The sequence below is a fragment of the Galendromus occidentalis genome, unplaced genomic scaffold (assembly GCF_000255335.2).
Source record: "Galendromus occidentalis unplaced genomic scaffold, Mocc_1.1 scf7180000076490, whole genome shotgun sequence".
In the NCBI taxonomy this organism is placed as follows: Eukaryota; Metazoa; Arthropoda; class Arachnida; order Mesostigmata; family Phytoseiidae; genus Galendromus; species Galendromus occidentalis.
The window spans coordinates 188,107-209,732 of record NW_003804479.1 but is presented as its reverse complement, the minus strand read 5'-3'; the positions used below and the strand labels follow the sequence as shown (position 1 = coordinate 209,732).

Here is a 21,626-nt window from a genome sequence, read left to right as displayed (position 1 = left end):
GACAGAAACCTGGTTCTCCTCCCGTTCGATGCAATCCGTTCGCGGGACCGCTGATTGTCTGGGCATTTCGAAATATGTTCATTTTCGTTTTTCTCGTTTTCCAATCGAGGGATATATTTTGTTCATATGTCTTGCTCAGCGCACGGTCATTCAAAATTCAAAATCGAATAGACCGAGGCTGAACTTCTGTACAGGTCGGACAGGAATATTCATATTTTCGGTCCCAGGCAGTCCCTGCCCATAACCCCCGTCCCGGTTCGGATGAGTGTGCCGTCCGTCCCACTGCGCTGGTCCGAGAGGCGGTTCATTCCGACGATTCCGGTAGAAGTCCGCGACGAACTTCACCGAAGCTAGTCCATAAAACCAGAGCAACAATGGCATTACAAAATTCCCGAGCAGTTCCGTCTGTTAGACGAAGGGAATCAGAAAAGTAAAAACCGCTAGCCGATAACTTGCCCCAGCTCTTTTTACGGAGCGAACTCTTTTTTAGGGAGCTCGTAAGGCAGTTTGCGCGAGAGATGCAGACTGATTTTTTCGCGGCGCTGTTTCTCCCGACTCGGTCATTGTCTCGTCGCCGTCCGTCTGTGCGTCCATACCAGCGTCCGTCTGTTCCTCCGTCGTCCGTCCGGACGTCTGAAGAAGTTTGACAACAGACAGAACACCCAATTCTCTCCTCTTTCCTCTCGCACGGTTCCACGCGATCGGTTCCCGGGGCAATATTTAAGCCAACGAACAACGCAAACATTCGAACGTTGAAGAACAGTGTTCGGAACCAAAAGAATATGAGAGTTCTCACAACCGGATCGCTCCTGCTTGTCGTCTTTTTGCTCGTGAGCGTAGTTCAAGCTCAGGACGACGACGACGGTAAATATTCCCGCCCGGGCGCTGTTGCTCATCTTGATGCATATGATGATGATGATCAGCGTATCAGGATTATGCATGAGACATTCGGATGACAGACAAACTCATACAACTCTTTCATTTGTTCGAGCGTAGGCGACGGCGCGTACGGAGCCGACGACGGCGGAGACGACGGATACGACGCGCCTGCCGACGACGGCGGAGATGACGGAGACGACTCCCCCGCGGACGGAGACGACGATTTCGGAGGGGATGAGAGCAGACCTCAGCCGGAATACGTTTCCACAATCGAACGCGACGGTGAGCTGCTCCGAATTTCAAGTTTCATTTCGAATGCTCACGATGCGCTCATGCGCTAGAAGTTCCGACCGGACCCCCGTCAGAGTCGGGGTGGGCTTGATTGGACCCGAAAAGCTCCCCGGACGTTCCGTATAGTCGTTCCAGGTGAATTATTATCCTAATCATCTTCTTGAACCTTTCCAGATGACAGCCTAGAAGGCGACGCTTCGAATAAAGTCGAGGTTAGGGTCGCACCTCACAGACGGATGAGGCGGTCCCTGGATCCCATCGTTAACCGAATGAGGAGATCCAGCAATGGCGGTGGAGTCGTTGGTCCGGTTCACACCTACGTACGAACAGACTACGACGGTAATTATCGGTGGGGTGCACGGCATCACGTCGGAAGTTCCTACGGGAGAGGGAAGTAGAGCCCATCTTGAAGTCCGTGGTGTCCGGACACGGAAAATGCACATTGTACATTGATGACGACTGAATCGCGCGAAACCGACCGGGGTTCGAGTCTCTACGCACGGAAATTCACGTTCCGCACTGGATGTACGTACAATTGTGCACTCGGAATTGCAAGCTTGTCGCGAGTTAGCGCAACGACTCCGCATTTTCACCGGAGCACGGATTTCGCGAACTGGATGCGACCATCGGGTTTTTCGCCCATTGGCGCCCATCCTCCTCCCTGTATAAAGGAAGCTCCCGTGCACCGGGCTCACACGTTCGTAAATACGTGTGTTTGTTCGACCGGTTCCCCTTCAGACGTCCCCGTTTATGGCCGACGTCTGTTGTTCTGAATGGTTGTACATCGAGTTTGTTCATGAGTGAAATAAAGATGGCGGATTCGTTGATCCACGTATCATCAGATTTTTCCTCTTGGATCGAGCCATGTATTGTCTATGGAGATTTCCCGAATCGAGGCAACGACTGCATCGAGTCGACCGTCTGCAAGATTTGATATGCAGCCGCGCTGTCGTATGGAAATAAGGATTGGGTTGACGAGGACGATTGTTATTGTTATCTGAGCATGACGAAGCGTATTAGAATCCATTAATTCGTCACGCTGGCCGTCGGCAGCATTGTCTGCCTATCATACGGATGGAACGATGATGGTGGCGAGCGGCGTCGCTCCGACGGCCGGTCGCCGGCGCGGTGCCGCATAGCCGCCCGGCAGGGAGACTCCAAGTGTTTCTTTCAAGGGCGTAGCGTCCTGACCGAGAGAGTCCTGCTGCCGGTGACTGATTGACTGACAGAGTGAGCGAGTGACGCTTGATGGACTGTTTGCTTTTTTCGGCGGAGGACGGAGGCGTCTCTGTTGAATTGAAATTAATCTCCAGACCCCGTCTTGGCTTGTTCTTCGCGATAGCTTCAAACGCAAGTCGAGTATGAGCGGAAAAAAAAGATAGATGAAGCCAGAAGCACGCATGCAAGCGACCTGAGCGGGCAGGCTGCTGCTGCCTGAGCGGTAATAGGGGTAAGAATCGCGTGCACGCATGCAGGCGAAGAACGACCAGCCAAAGAAACAACAAACGAACGAACGAACGAACGAAGAAACTAACTCGAACGAACCGCTACCCCGTACAAACGATCCCGACGCAGACCTTGGAGCAGCCCGACAGGCGAGCACGCGGGCGGAGTGGAGGGCTGTCAGGCGTACATGCACAAGTATTAGACCTTGAAGGAGCCACGGAACAAGATTGCGAAAGCATTCTGTAGCCTTCAAAAGGCGCGTATTCATCGTCGTGCAATTCTGCTCTCGCTCCATAACGATCGCGGCTCGGCTGGAGGGGGAGCAGGGATGCGACGCGACGCTCCTAATGGTTGCGGGGTAATCCTCGTTTCTGTAAGAAACGAAAATCTCCGGGATGATACACTCCGGGAGCTACGAGCATCAATTTCTAGTAGGTATGGAGAGCCAGAGGACGAGAAAAGCGACCAGCGGGGCAGACCGAGGGGTTTGCATCGCCCTCGGGAGATCGACGAGAAACCTCTTCCATTCCCCATTCGCACCCCACCTCTCCTCCTCGGGTAGCAGAAAAGATCCCCTCGAACCCCGAGCAACAAGGAATATTCGCGTTGGAGAGAAGAAAGACGAGTAAGGAGAATGATTTCAGAATCATGGACTGGATAGAAAGATCTCTCGGCGAGCAGGGATGGTATTGGAGAAGAAGATCGCCCTCGAATCATCTCGAATTCGAGCATCGGCCTTCGCAGGTCCGGCATGTATCAGGACCCCGCGAATCTCCGGTGAAGATCCAGCACCGCTTAAGCGATGTCGGCCATCCATTAATTTCGCACTGATGTTTCCACGATAGCTATATTCTCCCCGCTACGTTCTAGACAGCAATATAGACCGAGAAGCTCAAGGGAGCCGCCTCGTCGGAGCAGCGACTTGGCAGGGAATACCCGGACGATGGCACCATGTACCAGCTAGCAGGCAAGGAAACCGGCAAGAACGATCACTCGCTGTCCAAAGCCTTTGAGGATCTGTCGGATCTCGTCTCGTTTAATCAGCGTGCGGAGATAAACCCCTCGCATAGGAGGACTTCAATCAGGACAACGTGCCGCAGCAGCGGCGGGATTTGACTCCCCGAGATTTTCCTATAGGCCACGGGCTAGCGTTTGCTCAGCTCGCCAGTCGTCGACGATGGACGGACGGGCCGACCGTCCGTTCGCCTGCCGGTCCGCCGCCGGCACACATCACATGGACCCGCACTGACACTCGGAAACCCAGAGCGAAGTCGGCAAATATTGTCTCTGAGCCTCCCCGCAAGGAGCTCGGGCCGCTTTTTCGTACGTACGTATTTCGTCTCTAGGCCCCTGGTCGCTTTTTTTCCCTTCTCTCCAATCGAGGATTCATGCCGGTCTTTTACGACGGCACCAATCGCTTGGGATTTAGAAGAGGTTCAAAGTTACCTACGCAGAAGTTGAAATGGACCTCGTCGATGTCGACATCGTCGTCAAAGCTGACTGTTTGCCCGCTCTCTTCTGAAATAAAAACCTCCAGAGACGCACGGAATAGGAACGATGGCAAGAAGCACTCGCCGTTCGGGCAGCAAGGGAGCCAGTCATCCAAGAACGTGGACGAATCGCGCGGCGGGCGGGCGGGCAAGGCAATTAGCAAATTGATTTAAAAGCGTCCGCCGCTGCTTGTTCATGATTAACCAGATGTTATAATCGCGTTACACCGCACTGCACGACTGTCAAACGAGAACATGGGGACGCGGCAGGAGTACTTTGGGCGGGGAACATGCTGAGGAAGGAGGGAACAACATACCAGTCGGAACATTCCCGTCGGGTCTGACTGAGGAAATTGCGGTGACTGAAGGCTGCGGACGATAGATCGTCCGAGCGCTCATGCATGCTCTCAATTTGTTTTCTGTTTATGATTTCGAGAAGCGAACTCCGTTGGGAAGGTTTACGTGATTCTCATCTCCGGTCTTGGACCTTCCTTTATCGGAGGAACACGGGGAAAAGGGGGAAAGGAAAAACGGGAGAGGTTGCTGGGGATATTCGTTGCGCGGGATGCCATCTCTCGCAGTCTTGTTCGTCGCACGGGAAAAGCGTCGTCGATTGAGGGAACGAGGAGCGGGAAAATCGTTCCGCCATTCATGCAGTCGATCCCACCGACCGGGACGATAACGGCAGACGGGAGCAACGTTTAAAAACTGTCTGCCGTCATCCTTCGCTTTCTCCAGGAATCGGGAGGTTGGAATGAAGGGTGAGCCGGGACGAGCAGCAGCAACAACAGCAGCAGCAGCAGCAGCAAAGGCAGAGAGACGCAACGCGAGTCAGACATTCACAACGGCAGAAAGAACTTCGGGATCGATAAGCTTGCGGCGCTGCGTTGCACGAGAAGATGAATTTCTTCCCTTCCGTTCCACTCCTCGCATCTTCCGAGTCTTTCGTTCTGCTTTGTCTGTCATTCGTTACCACGATTCCGTCTCCCTCCATGGAGCTCGCTCGCGTTGTTTACGAATTGTAGATTCGAGAGATATAAGGATCTCATTCGATAATGGATGGCGGTGGCCGCAAACGGGCTTATTATACAAGCGGGTACGGAACCGAGGAATCGAATGAAAGAAATTGCCATGATCTCATCTTGATTTTGAAAGTCGCTAGCGAGACCCCGATCGTGGCTGACGAGGTGACTGAAAATATATCGGACGATTTCCTTCGAGTGAAGGTCGGAAATTCCCCTCAGAGTATCGATCTCGAGGTCGAGGAGACTAAATTCAGGAGCTGCGGAATTTCACTCCGAAAATAAGACCGACCCCTGCACGAGAATCCTCGTTGTTCTTTAGATATTAGGCCTCTCTATCGGCCTGTCCGATGTATCAGTTATTGCGGAAGGTTTTCGGAAAGAAATCTCCGGCGATAGGATCTCTCGGTTGCTTTATGCTCCCTCGGAGTTTCTCGGACATGCCCTACTCAGACGATTGGGGACATTCCGTGGCTCCGGGGAACCCCTCATGGTTGTTGCGAATTCACTTCTTGCGGACCCTTTTCCCTTGTTTTTCGCCCCATTTCCTCTTCTTGGAGATGAACGGACGCGCCGAACAAGTATTTCTTTGCGATGCCGAGCAGCTTTGCATAGCAGGTGTGCTCTCGTTCATGTCATCTGGTACAAGGTGCACATACCTACCTTGCGGAAACGACACCAGCGACGACTTCCGGGAAGTCTCTCCCAAGCCATGAGCTCCGAAACCGACTCCGAAGAGGAACTTGAATGAGCAAGCAGTCGTTCCCATGGTTTTTTCCCGCTGCGATTCGGTTCTCGACGATTACGAAATTCCGAAGTTCAGCGGAGATTTCGAGATGGATTTCCGAATATTTCCTCCCCTGACAGGTTCCCAGAGGGACCAGTGGTCGAGGACGAGTTTATTTTCAATCTCGCTATATCGGGACCCGAGCAGAAGCTCCTATGCCATATTCGAGATTAGACAAGCCGGAGCGACGTCTTATATTTGTCATTTCGAGCGACTCGTTCTCATTCCCGAACATGCTGATGACGTGCTTCGCATGAACTCAAGAAGTTGATTGAGCAATTTGTCGAGGTGTCTCCATACAGTTAATGCGATGATTTTGCAGAGCGGAGCACTTCGTCGAGTTTTTGTGAGGTCGGTGACGTTCGCCTCGCTTGGATTCCGCGACCGGTCATGTCGTCTTCTCGAAGAACCCGAGGAATTTTTGTCTCGGACTGCGGACTATTCCCCGAAGACGACGCGCTAACTGAATCGATATTCCACGGTATGCAGCGATCTTGGCTGTTCCTCGCCTCGTGGCGCAGACCGCCGTCGGAGTCCCAGAAGATCGAAGCGAACTCGGTTTCCTCCAGCAGACACTGCAATGCTGGGAACGGGGAGAATTAATCGAAATATTTGTGGGATGAATTCTCCTCTCAGCCACGATCAGTGAATAATGGAACAATGAAAGTTCGGAGCAGCGAACTTCTCGTCGTCCGCGAACGTAGCGAGCTCATCGACCGAGATTTCGAAAATTCGAGAAATCTTTCCGTCAGACATGTGTTCCGGTAACATCGGGGAACATGGAATCGATCAATATAGAGGCGAGAATGAATGAGTTCCAGCACTCGGTGGAATGAAGGAGAGTCTCGTGGAGAAGAAAAAGAGAGGCAGGCCTGAGCTACATACCTCGTGGAGCGTATTGATACCTAGGGACAAAAAAAGTCGCCGACGCCGCGCCCTGCAACGGCAAGAACTGCATTTGCGGTCCCCTTATCATTTCCGAACGATATACATTCAGGTCTCTTTTGCTCGCCAGCAGTTTCTTTGCAATAGGATATTCAATGTATGTAGTAATCATTCCCGTCCGAGGATTATTTTATGGCTCGATGCTAGTGACGATTCAAACGATACAGAGGCGAGGTCCCGTCGCAGACTTAAAGACAGCTACGCGAATACGGCTTTCTCATCACTGTTGGTTTGGTTCTGACCTGATCAATGCTTTATGATCAGCCCGATCGAGCGGCCTCGACCCTGTCCGAGCAGAGTCTGTTGGGGTCATTTGACTCCGAAGACGATGCCGAGAACGTTGATGTTCTCGATTGTGACTGCGGGATTCATCACATGGAGCCCGTCGATTTATCCAACATACCTTCAACATTGAATTTTTTCAGGTACTCCCGGAATCGTTGATGCGCCTCTATGACATCGTTTCCGCCCTCAGCGAATACGCGAATTCTTCGTCACAAATGCATCGCGGATTTAAGGCATGATTCCCGGAAGACTAGCTCGTTTCGGGCCGCGTCCCCCCTCTTCACGCGACTCGTTCTAGATATTCGTCATCATCGACACTGGGTTCGCATCGGGAAAAAAAAGAATTTTTTTCTAGAGGAAACGGGGAGCCGTTTTCTCGGCCGAAGCGATTCCGATTGGTGAGTTGGTGACTCTCGCTGGCAGACTAGCAGTCAGGCAGCTCGCCTCGCTCCTTCTACCCATTAATAAGAACAACGCCGGAAACAGCGGATCCAGCGGATCACGAATTCATTACACGAAGAACTGCTGTTGACGGGGCATTGTGGGACGCAGAGAGGAACGAGCGTCGGGGGGGGGGCGACCGTTCGAAGGCAATGGGAGTCGATGAAGGAGGGACCGAACGATATGGGGGGAAGAGACGACCCGATGGGAGAGGGGGAAGAGGAGTATTGCGGGGCAGCAGAAAGAAGGCTTCGCTCGTGGACGGGGGAGAGGGGTGGGGGCAGCTCCGAAGACGAATTATTGATGAGTAATTAAAGACTACAGAATGCATTATTAACTTTGTTGTCCCATTCCGACCGAACGGGGCTCAACCTATGCTCCGAATCGACTTCATCGAGAAGTCGAGCGGAACATGTCCGTACGAAACCGTGGGCATGGCAGAATGGAGTCACGTTGGGCCGAGCGACTTCGAAGAAACCCAGACACTTACGCACGACTCGAATGGCCGAAGACAAAACCGCAGAGGAGCACACACGGGGCTCGACAAAGGAGAAGCGATGCGGATCCTCCGAAGAGGAATCGGCATGCTCGGAAACAACTCACAGGGTGGAAGTCAGGCATGCAGGGAGGCAATACGCTCCGGTGGTTTTTCCTGATCGCACCCGTTCGTTCGGTGGCCGCCGTTCTTTGCCGCCATCGTCGTCGTACTCTTGTACATTGTCGTGAAGCCTGTTGAAAGCACGGAACAAGCCCCAAGGAAGGGTATAGTCAAAGGGCCGGGGCAGTCACACTGACACAGGGGCGTGCGTCGTCTTGTGTGAGTGTGTGCGAGTGCCCTAATAACCTCGACGGCGGCGGCGGCACAACGACCGCCTCATATAGAGGCGTATAAAGGCACAACTCTGGCGGTGGTGGCGCTGCCGCCGTCGCCATATTACATCCGTGACGGCAATAAGACGGTTTGCTGGTAGCAGCAAGCCAAAAGTGTAGGATTCAAGCGGGTGGGCGCCCGGTTTCCTTGTCACACGCCTCGCAACGTCACTTCAGGCTGGGCTCCCTCTTGTTTCCTCCTCCCCTGATCCTTCTCATTGCTCGAGCCCGTCTTGTACGACATGCCGATCATCTCCTCGAGGCCATTAGAACTTTTTGGTGGTAGCTGTTTTTGGCTGAGCTCTCGTTCGTTCCCTCCGTCTCTCACGAATGTCTTCCAGTTGTACTCACAATGTACGACACAAGGCTTAGGAGGGTGCGGTCGAGGGCGACCCGGGGAGGGGGTCGGACCGGCAGCGTCTGGGACTTATGTTGGACAGGGAACATAAAAATGTCGCTTTTTCTGAACAGTTGCTCATAGTCGAGCGAGCGAGCGGGCGAGCGACCAACCGACCGACGAGGGCTCGCAATACGCCTGACAGGTGGGGCTCAGAGGTTCCCTCAGTGAATCGACGGCCGGCGAACGAACGAACGAAACAGCCAGACAGGACGGCAATGGAGGCGCCGGATCCATGTGCGTTTGGGCGAAACAGCTTCACTATCGGAAATCTATCTGGGATGAAAATCTGAATGGGATTTTGCGAGGGATCACAAGAGCCTGTTGCTCATTCGTCCTTTCTTTCTTCCTTCCTCTAGTCCGTTCAATCGCCCGTCCGCCGCTCGTCTACCGAGTGGAAACGTTGACTTTGACTGCGCTGAATAGCTTCGCGCATGCTGTACGTAGACTCGGTCGAGAGGACCGTCAGTGGAGCGAATGCAGCTAAGATAGGAATGAAATCTATTTCCCCATCCTATCTGCTTTTCCAGCTCCCGAAATAAATCCGGCTATCGATTTCCCCCGGGGGCTTTTCCGCCCGCATCACGAGAAGGTGTCCGGTGATCTCCACTTTTTTCCTCTCCCCAATCGACCAACGAAGCCAACCAGCGAAACTCCGGCTCCGAATGAGTGTCCGACATGCGTGTCACCTCCTTATGGTATTTTGGAGCGACTCCTTCAATTCACTATCCTATTCGAGTCCTAAGGAAAAATGACAAACACGGTGTAATGCATCACCTGCGTTTATTTGGGAAACACAATAAATTAGAAGGTTGTCGTTTTCGTTTCTGTGGTTGCTCTTGTTGTTGTTTTTTGTTACAAAAGTATATTTCGCAGATTCGTACAGCGACCGTTGAGTGGTTTTTAAGTACAGATCCGTCACGATGGAGCAGCCAATACTTCATTGGAGAGATGTACCACATACATGATTTCGATTTTCGACAAATTTTCAGATGTCCGGCGATTTTTCTGGTTTTGATGATCATTCACGAGAATGGTCACTCATATGAATGAATGGATCGATAGGGACAATTTGATTCGGGTTTGAGGTTTTCGGAAAGATGGACACAGGAGTTGTAATTGGAAAGAGAGAGAGAGTACTTTTCGATATATTTTTCGTTTCCTTCCCGTTTCTTCCGACACGCTGTTTGATTTTGGATTGCATCATCATGAATTACTAGGTTTCTCCTAAATTAGATCCGTCATTCGATTTCTCCTTTTCACAGTATTCCCTTCACAAGCCTGCGGGGTCTCCGTCAGGCTCCAGCATCATGGTAGAAGTTCACTTCATATCGCTCCGTCGTCGAGTATTTACAATATTTAAAAAAGTGGACTATAATCGTCATTTCCCATTTCGTTCGGTCGTTCCACGTCATAGTTGCTCATTCGCGTTCAATTTTCGTCGCTCGCTCGTCGAGCAAACGTGATTCTAATCAATGGACTTGCATCGGTTCTCGCGACCAAATGCGATCCTCCCGATCCACCCTTTCGGTTTCGAGGGTAATATTTACAGCTCGATCGATCGATCAATCAATCGATGGTAATGTCGACGCGTTTCAGAGCTTTACATAAAACGAAGGCAGGCCAGGGGGTAGCGGGGTTGCCGGGGAAAGTCTGAATTCCCGCTAAATGCGAAGGTCGAGACGATGATGGCACAACGGGCAGCTCGAATTTTCTTCCCCTCTCTCTATGTACAAGGAATGCGTTCATCTCACAAACACACACATAAAATGACACGTTTACGCAAACAACACGTACATGAAACGTTGAAAGTCTCTTCTGCCTCTGTCATTTCAGCAACTTTACGTCGGGCGAAATAGCCACCGAATCCCGAGCTCGCTACCAAAGTGCAAACTTGCGACCGGCTTACCATTTTCGAGTTCGCCCAGGCTGCCCGCTTGCTCCATCGTCCTCGCTCAACTGCTCGACAGCTACCGCGTCCCCGGACCTCGCCTCTGCATCGACATCGTGTAGAATGCTCCACGAAGGACGCTCGCTTCGAGAAGAGACCATTCACAAAGCTCACACCTTGAGTACCGCTCTATGTACAAACACGAGCTGACGAAACACCGGCGCTCGTCGAGGGCTCCAACAATTTGCTGCTAATTCAATGTTTCCTCAGAGGTCCCGTCGGCGTCGATTCCGATAGAGACCGTGGAAGTGAAAACTACGAAGCCTAAACAACAACTAATGTTGAGCCTCTCTTCCGATGAACGGTGCGTTCGAGCCGTCGTCGCTGCCTTTTTGGTAAACGGTCAAAGTACACAACTCGGATTTGCCGGCGATCGCGTATTCTTGTTCGCGTACTCCGCATCGTACTGTTCTGCTTTCCATTAAGTTATGCAAGTCTCTGTCTCGACAACGTGTTTGCGACACGCCGTCGCTGGGCTCAACCCCTTGGAAAGTTGAGACCGAGTCCGTCAGCTTACGCTGTTGGAAATTGCTTGTCGCGGGAATCGGGAGATGGGTTGCGAGCGAACGAGGGTGGAGTGGGTGGTTGGGGGACGTGTTGTTGTCGTAGCTCTTGTAGTTGTTTTTTTTCCTGTTGTCGCTGGAGATTGATGAAGGAGTTTGGCAATGTATGTACAAAATGAACTGACTATTTACACACTCTCGCGTCATGCGCACCGTCCAAGCCTGCTCAACAAAGTAACTCGAAAACTTGGACTCACACAGCTCTAGTCAACGTAACTTCTTTCAGCACGAGAGTTCGTTACTTGGCTTTGTTCACCTGTTTTTCTCTCATCTCTTGTTCTCCTTCGGAATTCGAATTCACTCTCAGGAGGGAGACAGCCTCATCGATCAGCAATCGGTGCTCAAATGATTTGGTGTCGATTGTTGTGAAGATTGCTGCTGTTGTTGACTCGAACACTGCTGGGGGCTCTGACTCCCTGTCGGAGATTGTTGCATCTGGCACACGACCCTCTGGCCGTCGAAGACCGCCATAACTAAAGGGTTGCTGTCTCCGCTCAGCTGATTACTATACGTTCCTTGAGTCTGCTGCTGTTGAAGCTGCTGCTGCTGCTGTTGTTGCTGCAATTGTTGCTGCTGCTGTTGTTGTTGCTGCTGCTGTTGCTGTTGTTGAAACGAATTCGCCGGAGAGCCCCACTGTATGAGGGGTCGCTGGTCCGAATGATGACTCACTTCGGATGGACTCCGAAGGTGCTGCTGAAGGTTATAATCGTGTTGGAATTGACTGAGGTTGAGCTGATGCTGATTGAGTTGTTGTTGAAGTTGAGCAGCCTGGGCGGCGTGCATGGCGTGGTGACGTCCCATCGCATTTGGGTCTTGATCCTCATCTATCGATTCGTAGATGTGATCTATGCCTTCCAAATGGCCGTAGGGCGGAGGCGGAGCCTGTCGGGACTTGCCCCCGAGGTGACCTCCTAAAGTGCTGCACTTTTTACTTCGGGTATTAACGGCTATTGCGCCAAGAGTGTTCTGGCCTCCCAGATACGCAAGACCCAGCTGACTCCCGGTCATCATTGCATGCTGCTGCTGCTGCTGTTGCAGCTGTTGTTGGTGGAGATGCTGCTGCTGCTGCTGTTGTTGATGGAGGAGCTGGTTATTGCGCGGAGTCGTACGACTCGAGTCCAGAATCACTTGCGAAGGTACTACGTTTGGCCGGTCCAGTGTGGCAGCTCTTGGATAGATTCCTGAGTTGGTGCAAATCTCTTGGCCCTTTTGGAGGTTCCAGAACTGGCTCGGAATCTGCGGCGAAATAGATGAGAGGTCACTCTGGGGTTCGGGCTCGAGGGATCCGAAAAACGAGGGGAAAATTCAGGGAGAACGAAACCGAAATCAAGCGAGGATCGAAATTCTAAATCCGAGAAATAGGGAAAATGTCGATGCCCATCGGGTACTCACAGTGTGGGTGGCCCCGGAGGGTCCTAGCATCGCCTGGTGATTGGAGGGCAAAGCGGTGAGCGCCGGATGAGCGTGGTGGTTCCTCGACAGATTAGCGGGCAATCGCGAAGAACCTTCCGCGTCCAGCATCTTATCGCCTTTGAAGCAATCAGGAAGCCACGAGCAGTTCACGACACATTTTCGGTATTCGCTTTGCACTCGTTCATTTGCCAAGCAGTGAAACAAGAAGATGAAGAGACCCTGAATACTGTTCAGCACGGTGAACATGTAGGCGAGGGCGACGGATTCCGACGTGAGGTACAGCAATCCGAACGCCCATGTGAGGCCGAGAAGGAACACCAGCACTGTGGCGCCTCGGATCCAAATCCTATAGAGAGACGAAGTTAGACCACGGAGCTCAGGATCGGAATTCACGACCGATAGACTGATGGAGAGATCGATCGATCGTTGAATCGATGAATTTATAATGATGGAAAATAATCGAAAAAAAACATGAATTCAGGTTTAGGGGTTAAAGCATAGGTTAGGATCCAAACCATATGATTAGTTCGACAGGTGTAGATGGGGATGCGGGGAAGATGGAAAAGGGGGTCGGATGAGGGGGGGAGGGGAAAGGGCAAGGGTAAGTCAGAGCTAGCGGAGGAAGTTTCGACAGCCGCGGTACTGATAGCAACGGCCCAGGTCCCAGGCGGTTTGGCGGTAGACTTCGTTCAGATGAAGTACTCCCTTTGAACGCAGGTGGACGGATTCGGGAAGAAAGGAATCGAGGGGGAAAGGGAGAACAGACGACGGACTCTACGTCGGAGCGAGGTGTAATTGAATATATATGCTAATCTACAATAGAGCGGACATACGTGGGTACGCACGACCGAACGACTGAACGAAGGAGCCAAGAGGTGGTCAAGAGCGACGACCCCGCGGCAGAGAATACAATTGCGGACAAGGAAGGCGAAATTCGTAGAGGCCGCTTGGTCTATAGTTCGATTCTGAATGTGAGGTAAATCTCGAACAGGAAAAGAACAGGAAAATGGAGGAACGCGATTCGCGGAGACGGCGTCTGGGAGGGGAGACTCTGGGGCTTGCACGGATATAAGAGGAAGAAGATGGGGATCTCACAGCTCGCTTGAAAAAGGAAGAGAGGAATAGCGAGTTCGAAGAGAGAAATCGGTTCGGACCGATCGGGGAGCCGCCGGGGAAAAGAGGTGGGGACCTCGATTTGGAGGAAGGGAGAACGGGAGAGCTTGGAATGATTATTCGGAAGGGAAAACGTTGACCAAAAAACGAAATGCAAAAAGAGCTCGCGAGGGAACAAATGGAAAGAGGGAATGAGGAATAGGATGAAACAGTTTGGGAGTCGCGGACACCGCCGATCAGGAGAGGCAAGAAAGCGGCTGAATCGACAAGCAAGCGTACAAGTAGCGCCCGAATAGATGAATAGCCACAGATGGACTTGGGAGTGATTGATTGATAGATTGATCGATCGATCGATCAATCAATTGAGTATGGGCTGATGGATGAATTGAGGGGATTGAACAACTTAAGCAAGAGCGATGGGCATGCGTCGAGCTGAACCAAACGGAAGAGAGAAGTAGAAGAAATAGAGGAATCCTTACGCCAGATGAAGATTTCGGATGGTGTCGTCCGTACTATATGCCGGTCGAGTCAATTTGTCAGATTGGATCGATTGGACAATAATTATTCGAGGAGAACCGCGAGTTTACGAGAAAGACAGGGAGATCCGTAACAGATCCACGTTGAGATAACGAGGAGGTCGGGCCCGATCGTTGACGAATAAAACGGATTTCGATACAACGAGAGAGAGAGAGAGAGCGAGGGGGTTTGATCAAAGGAGACGAATTTCCGCAAGATCGGAGAGAACCGGTTTGCGTCAGATCGGATATTCGGTGGAGATGTAGAGATGGAAAGAGATAGATAGACAGATAGATAGAGAGATAGAGGTGAAGAGAAAGTCGGCATTCAGCATGCAGATGCGGTCAGGTCACCGCAGCGGATAGACACAGAGCAGCGTTCCAAGAAGAAGAGAGACAGTGGAAGAAATGAGAGGCCCCAGTTAGTCACAGCGCCCGACTTATGCTCTACTCTAACCCCATGACAAGACATGGCCATCTACGAGCAGATCTCAACATGGATAGATAGACAGATAGATAGATAGACAACAGAAGGCACTGAGTGTTTATTGTCTTCTGCTCTTTTTTTTTCTCGATTTCGGGTCAGTACGTTACAGAGAGAGAGATAGAGAGAGTCAGTCAGTCACTAGAAAAATGGCGGAAAGTCTAATCGGAGAGCGTACCTGAGGTTGGATAGCTTTGAGGTCTCCTTGGTCTTGACGGAGTTGGCCAGGCTGGCGTGTTTGCACATGGTGTAGATGGCGACGCCCAAAAAGACCAAGTTGGCAAACAAGATTGCCACGACGGGGCCGACGAAGCTCAATACGAAGTAATTGTCGGAGCGCAGCCAACAATGCTGCGAGGTGCCGTAGCTGTTCGGGTCGACAGCGACCGACACCCCCACGACCAGCGACGGAAGGCCGTACGCCAGTAGGTAATACCAATGAAGTCGCGACTTCTCCAGGTCGAACACCTCGATCAGCATCACGTACAGCTGGAAGCCTTCGAGGAACATCCACGTGAAGGCTGCGAGGAACGTGTAGTGGAGCACGCCGGCTATGAGTCCACACGTCAAGCGGTCGCCGGTCCGATGGATCCCCACCACGAAAACAAACTCGGCCACGAGCAGGCAGAAACAGAGATTCTTGTGGATGGCCGCACGATCGCCCTTCAGGCCACGGCAGAGCTGCAGTGCGATCAGGGTGAACGAAAGACATACGATGGACACGCAACAGCCGATGTAGGTGATCACCTGGAGAGCGGACTCGCCTCCGTACGAAGCTGGGCGTGGACGCACATCCATCAACAAGGCGAAGTTGGTCAAGTGGTTGCAAGCGCAAGCCGTATGCGTTGCGTTTGAGTCCTCGATCCAACAGCCTTCGGCCGACCAGTCCCGCTTGTTGAAGTCCCAGAAGATACACTGAGGGTCAGTGGTGTTTTCAGCGACTTCGTGCTGCAGGACGATCTTGATGGGAGGCGAGAAGCCCGATACTTGAGGCCTGTCGAGAGTGGCGGACAGCACGCGCGAGTTCACCACTCGAGACACGTTCGACGGATCGTACTCGCCGTAGAGTCCGGTGTACGGCGGGAAGTTCGTGCCCAGGATGGCGTTAATCCTTTTGAACGAGAAGAATGCGACCCGGATGGGGCCGCCTCGAGCGTGTTCCAACAAACTTTGCTGGGGCAGCGTGAGCGAATCCTTGGCGTCCGTCCATTCAGTGCCGGCCACGTCTCGCGGTTCCGGAAAACGCAGATCGCCTCCGAGTTCGTGTTGGGCTAGCACTTTGACCGAAGCGACTGGAAATTAGGGAGAACGGAGAACGTTACTCGATGAGAAGCCCGTGGACGAAGCCAGAGCTCCGAGTCCGGACCCGGTCTTCCGAGGCCGGAACACGACGCTAGATCTTACCCCATGAAGCCTCTTTTAATTTATTCTCAGGGAAGTTGTGGAACTAAGATGGGACTCTCGAGAAGTCTCCCGGCTCTAGGATTTGAACCCTTACCGATGTTGTTCTGAACCCTGCTGTAGTTCAGAGGTGAATATTGGTGCTTCAGCATGAGGACGGCGTTCTTTTCGAGAGCTTCGAGAAGAGTTGAAGCCGCGGCTCGCTGTTCGCCCGCCGGGAGGTCGTTCCAGGCGGCCGCCTGTTGGTCATCCAGAATGTTCGAAGCGAAGTCTATGACGGCCTGCAGAACAAGAAGAAGAAAATTGGAATGGTGATGGCGAAAGGCTCTCTGAATGAGGGGAGAAATCGTTTTCCCCGTGTAATTTGAAGCTCGCCGCCGCTGAACGACGACCGAACTGCAGCCCGGTCCGTCCGGCGACGAGGGGAATATTCGTGCTCGCGGCAGCCTGAACGCGAAAAGAAATGGTCCACTCCTCTCAAATGGCCACCTGCCACGCCAAATCAAAGTGGCTGCCGCTGCTGCTGCATTTGACGACCTGCTTGATGACATCGCTCGAACAAATAAGGGACACAAAAATTCGTTCCCCGCTCCACGGTCTTTGCCCGATGAACCCGCCGCCTCACTCGGAGCCGAAGACGCGGTACATCTGGGGAAAACTCTCCGGACGCGAACTCCACGTTCTGCGATGCTTTCCCAAAATCTCTCAACCCTTATTCCCCTTTCCTTCTCGGGGTTTCCCCCCCCCCGCCTCACCACACTCTCCCCCAAACTTAAATTTTTCCCGCATTTTCTCTCTTCTCCTCCCACCCCTCGTCGAATGATGATTCTTATTCCCTCTACTGATTACTTTTTCTCGCGATGGAATTCTCCGTCCCCAGTGCTCCCTAGCCCCGTTTTCCCCTTTCGTCCCCCTCCGGTGGTGTACTTACGTTCATGAGCTCCTGAGCGACCTCTTGCCGTTGATGAGAATCCGTAGATTCGGTCAAGCGATCCTCGACTCGGGCTACGAGCTGCTGTATCAAACTGGTGGTGTGCAGGAGATCTCCTCCGAACAGCGTTTTCACCCGCGATTTCTCCGAGAGCTCATTCGCCAAGTTGACAACCGAAACGGAGCCGTCGTGGATCTTGCTCTCAATATGCCGAACCCACACCGAGTTGCAACCGCTCAAATCAGGGAACTCGGTGAGCCACATCGGGGGGTTCATACCGCATTGCCATCTAGCCTGTCCCGAGCTACCCATGGGACAAGGCAGGGTGGCCCCTTCTCCCTCACGTGTCCATCCCCAGGTCATGTCGCGGATTTTTCGCGGTGGACAGTGTGTTTCCTTACTGGGCGGCAGTTCGGGCTGAAGTACCCGGGTGAACACGTCGGGGGTGGTGGGCGGCGGCGGCGACGCGGTGGTCGATGTCGTGGACGTTGTCGACACGTTCCGCATGGGATTGGGAACTTCGATCTCCGCACGGCTTCCTAACGGCGGCGTGAACGTCGCATGGCGAGCAGGTTCCCGAATTCCCGTTTGAGGCGTAGGGGGTTCGGGCTCGGTTTCCTCGTATTCTCCGCTCGGAATATCGGTCGGAGGAGCCAACGAGCTGGGCCTAATAATAGGCGGCGGTGTTGTAGACATTGGCGACGTAGTCGACTGAAAAATTATGGGCGGAGGGGGCGCGTGTTTGTTTCCTGATCCCGTTATCGACGGTGGGAAGATGATCAGCGGCGGTTTATATGTCGTCGTGGTTGAAAGCTCTGGGACACACTGATAGTGCGCTTCCAGATACTTCTTTGTCCCCGGGCACGGGTCGTCCTCGAAGAATTCCGTTGCCGCGGACAGAGTGCACGACTTCTTCTTTTCGCACGATACTTGCACCACCCGAAACGATCGTCGCGACATGCAGTTGACGCTCCAGTCGAGGTTGCCCTGCTGATTGCAGAGCGATATCGAGAATCGGCCATAGTTGGCTCTTATCAAGCGGATGATGTGTCCATCTTCACAAGTGATGTTCATCACACCGCCTTCGCAGGCGTACGTCGTCAAATATTTCGTCTTATCTGCAAAGAGAGAAACGACAGATCCGTTAGAAAAAAATTATCAGGCACCTCGAGGAAGGAGTGTCAAGGTTCCCGTATCTCGAACTCCAGTCAGGACACCTAGCGAGTCCCACCACGGGGAAACTTAAGGATTTCCACCACAGGACACCCGAGGAGTCCCACCACGGGTCACCCGAGGGTTCCCACCACGACAGCGGTCCCTTCCAGGCATGGTCCCGGACATTGGATGGAACGAAAACTTTTCACCAACTGAGAGGAAATTTTGGAGCATCTGCGAATCCAACTGAAGCGATAGTGGCCTTGTGCCCAACAGAGGGAAAACCCGACGTCGTCGTGGAACGCAAACGGTCGGCGAGATTCTTGAGAGCCGAATGAGAAGATCATTCTCACTTTGCAGTGCACGCCCTCTCGGAGCTGTCATCTAACCCCTATCTCTTAACTCGTTCTTTCACGTCGTCGTCTTTTCGTCGTTCTGCGTGCCTTCGTCTTCTTCCTCTGCGCAAAGTCCTCTTTTTCTCTTCCGTCCACGTTTTTTTTCTCTCCTTCCACCGTATTTTCTCGCCCAAGCCAGAGACGGGCCTTTACTCAACTACAGGAGGTAAGAGAGGATTTGCTGATGAGGTGCTTAGCCAACGCCGCCCGGTGGCTGCGTCTGTGTGTGCTCACAGAGAGAATGGGACGACTTATAAGAGGCAAGAGCAGTCTGTAGATGGTGAGTGCAAGAGGATAGTGGACCGAGTTAATTCCAACTGAACAATTCGCATTCTCAGGATCTACTTCTTCGGATCCACTAGTTCTATTGCCGCCGCACCCTCGGTGACCCTTCTCGAGACCCCTCGCTGCCAACTCCAATCGACGCTGAGAGAAAGCTGGACGCTCGATTCCCGAGAAGGACCGAAGAGCAAGCGACCGGAGGGCTTCTTGTACGGGCTGTCAACGACCAAAACAGTCGAGAGACGGAGCGGATGAGTTGACCGGGAACTGAAGTGAGTCCATTGTCTTTTCGTTTGTTCGCTCGCTCGTGTTCCTGCTCGCGCAGTGATTGCACAAACAGGAGACCCTCGCTTGGGACAAGTTCTCCGAAGCAACGATTTGTAGCAACTGCATGCAACTTCGCAAACACGGTGCTCGAACACCCGCTCCGAATAAATCGACGCTTTGTACCGGGACCTCTCGCACCGCATACGCTCCCTGTCTCTCTTTCTTTCCCTTTGGTTATTGCCGCGGCCGCCCTATTCTCTTCTCGCTAACGATTAATATAAACAGCGTTGGAGCGAAGTGTTGGAAGAGTCGACGACATACGAAGAATAGAAGTAGTGTTCTGAAGCAACAACGTCCGGAGCCGTCTTGTTTTAGCTCGCTTCGTATGGTTAGCGAATCGACAGGAGAGCTGACAGACAGGCCGATGGGAGAGCAAGCGAGCGAGCGAGCTCATTCCCGCTAGCCGGCTCGTCAACAACTCGGAAAAGCTCAAGGGACCCGATCAAATTAAGTGTATATATTTTCAATGAATGAGGAACAAAGTTGCTCAATTATTTAACAACAGTGGAGGCGGTGGTGGCATCGACGACGACGACGAGAGAGAGACGGCGGCGGCGACGGCCAGGCAGCGAGGACGGCGGTACGAGCGAGGATCGTCAGGGAACGGATCTCGGACGACCCTTGGCGGATTGCGCGTAAAATGAAGAGAAATTGGCGTTCGATGTAAATTTCTCCCCGTCTTACCGACATCGACGACAACGACGCGACGGAAAAGGTCGAAAGTCGAGAAGAGCAAAGCAGCAGAGGGAGAGAAAAGACGCAGGGAGGTTTTCCGCAGGGAGGTACATCGGAGGTTTTCCACTCGAAGGAAGATATCGAGCCACGAAGCCTCTCGTGTCGCTGTTGACCTCATTCAATCTTCCTGCGACAATCAGTCGCCTGCTTCCCTTTTCTCTTTCCCGACCACGTTTTTCAACACGCGTCACACCTGACGTAAAACGGTGCGACCCCCGCACAGTGAAAGTAATATTACGTGAGGGTGTCGATTATGAATCTCGACGACAACTTCGGCAACCATGAGCGAATGGCACGGCTCCACGGAACTTGTCCACCCAAAAGAACAGAACCAGTCGGGAAAATCGGGAAGTCGCTCTATCTGGATTCCGATTCCCTCGGATTCTCTTCCGGGGAGATCTCCGCTTCCTTCCCTCCATCGAGAGAATAATTCTGAACCAGCCCTACGGATCAGAACTATGCGACTCCCGAGGGAGCTCACCGAAATTCGAGGGAGAATGCGGAGGGCACGGAGCGGGCATCGGCTGGCCGACAAGAAATCCAGAGAATATCGGTCGTACAATCTCCTGACGACTCCATATCGAGAACGGTCGGCGAGAAGGAACACAAAAAAACCTTCCACCGGCAGGACTACACAAAAGATCCACGGAGGAGAATACAGAGATTCGAAGAGGATCGCACGGCGTTCGCAGCGTGGAGTTCGCATCTCCCGGTATCGGGCTCCAGCCGGCTGTTTCCGAGCAAACATCGGAACGCTCGCCGGCCGCTCGGAAGTCTCAGGCGTACGGAACCGTGATCCATTCCGGGGGTAATGAATTAACTTCGAATCAAACACTCGATAAAACCCAGAGTCGGCAGACGTGAGGACAAATAAAGCGGGTTGCTCAACATCCACCGGATGTGTTCGGTAATATCAAACGTGTGAATGATCGGTCTCGAGGGACATCGAGAGCGAGGTCTAGTTAATTAACGCAACAAACACGCCAGGAATCCCCATTTAGGCTTAGCGGCCGGACAAAATATTTATCAGGGTCTTCGGACGCCGCACCGCGTCGTCCGCCTCCTACCTGGCGCTTAAGCCACCGATGCCCCCAAGGGCCGACGACCGGTTCCCGCGACGGGCGGCTTGCCCCCCCCCCGGCATCCTTGTCCCCTCCCGCCCCTTCTGGGAGACCCCTCCACCGCACACGAACTCACGCGTTCGTAACCGCGGCCGCCGCCACCGTCGTCCAAGATGGATTGTCGTCAAAGTTTGGCGTAAGCTAGCTCGCTGACTCGTTTCATTCACACAGTAAAGCCAGCAGAAGCGGTCGCAAAAGCTGTCCATGATAAATTAACGGCCGCCACTGCAGGTTGCTCCTCTCTGGGCGAGAGAGGACGCACACTGAAACGGGAGCAACTCCAATTCCCCACAAGCTCGCCCAGCAACTCTCTTCCGACGCCCCGTCAATTGCCACAGCTCCTGGCCACCAGCAGCGAGTCGGCCGCCTCGACGACGATGGCGGAAA

At 52.9% G+C, this 21,626-nt stretch overlaps 2 protein-coding genes across 2 annotated transcripts in view; one reads left to right on the top strand and one right to left on the bottom strand.

Moving 5' to 3' along the window:
- Positions 1-753: 753 nt before the first annotated feature.
- Positions 754-1,650, top strand: LOC100902483 (protein PFC0760c). The gene is made up of 3 exons (XM_003739290.2): positions 754-864; positions 997-1,161; positions 1,345-1,650. The coding sequence occupies exons 1-3, from the start codon at positions 783-785 to the stop codon at positions 1,566-1,568; spliced, it is 471 nt and encodes a 156-aa protein (XP_003739338.1). The 5' UTR covers positions 754-782; the 3' UTR covers positions 1,569-1,650.
- Positions 1,651-11,694: 10,044 nt separating this feature from the next.
- Positions 11,695-21,626, bottom strand: part of LOC100902338 (latrophilin Cirl-like) — an 81,855-nt gene continuing 71,923 nt past the window's right edge. Inside the window, exons 4-9 of the mRNA XM_029113250.1 lie at positions 17,225-18,342; positions 16,391-16,574; positions 15,071-16,184; positions 14,373-14,405; positions 12,760-13,126; positions 11,695-12,603 (exon numbers count right to left, since the gene is read on the bottom strand). Of these exons, the coding sequence (XP_028969083.1) occupies positions 11,695-12,603; positions 12,760-13,126; positions 14,373-14,405; positions 15,071-16,184; positions 16,391-16,574; positions 17,225-18,342 (3,725 nt within the window). The remainder of the gene's footprint in view (positions 12,604-12,759; positions 13,127-14,372; positions 14,406-15,070; positions 16,185-16,390; positions 16,575-17,224; positions 18,343-21,626) is intronic.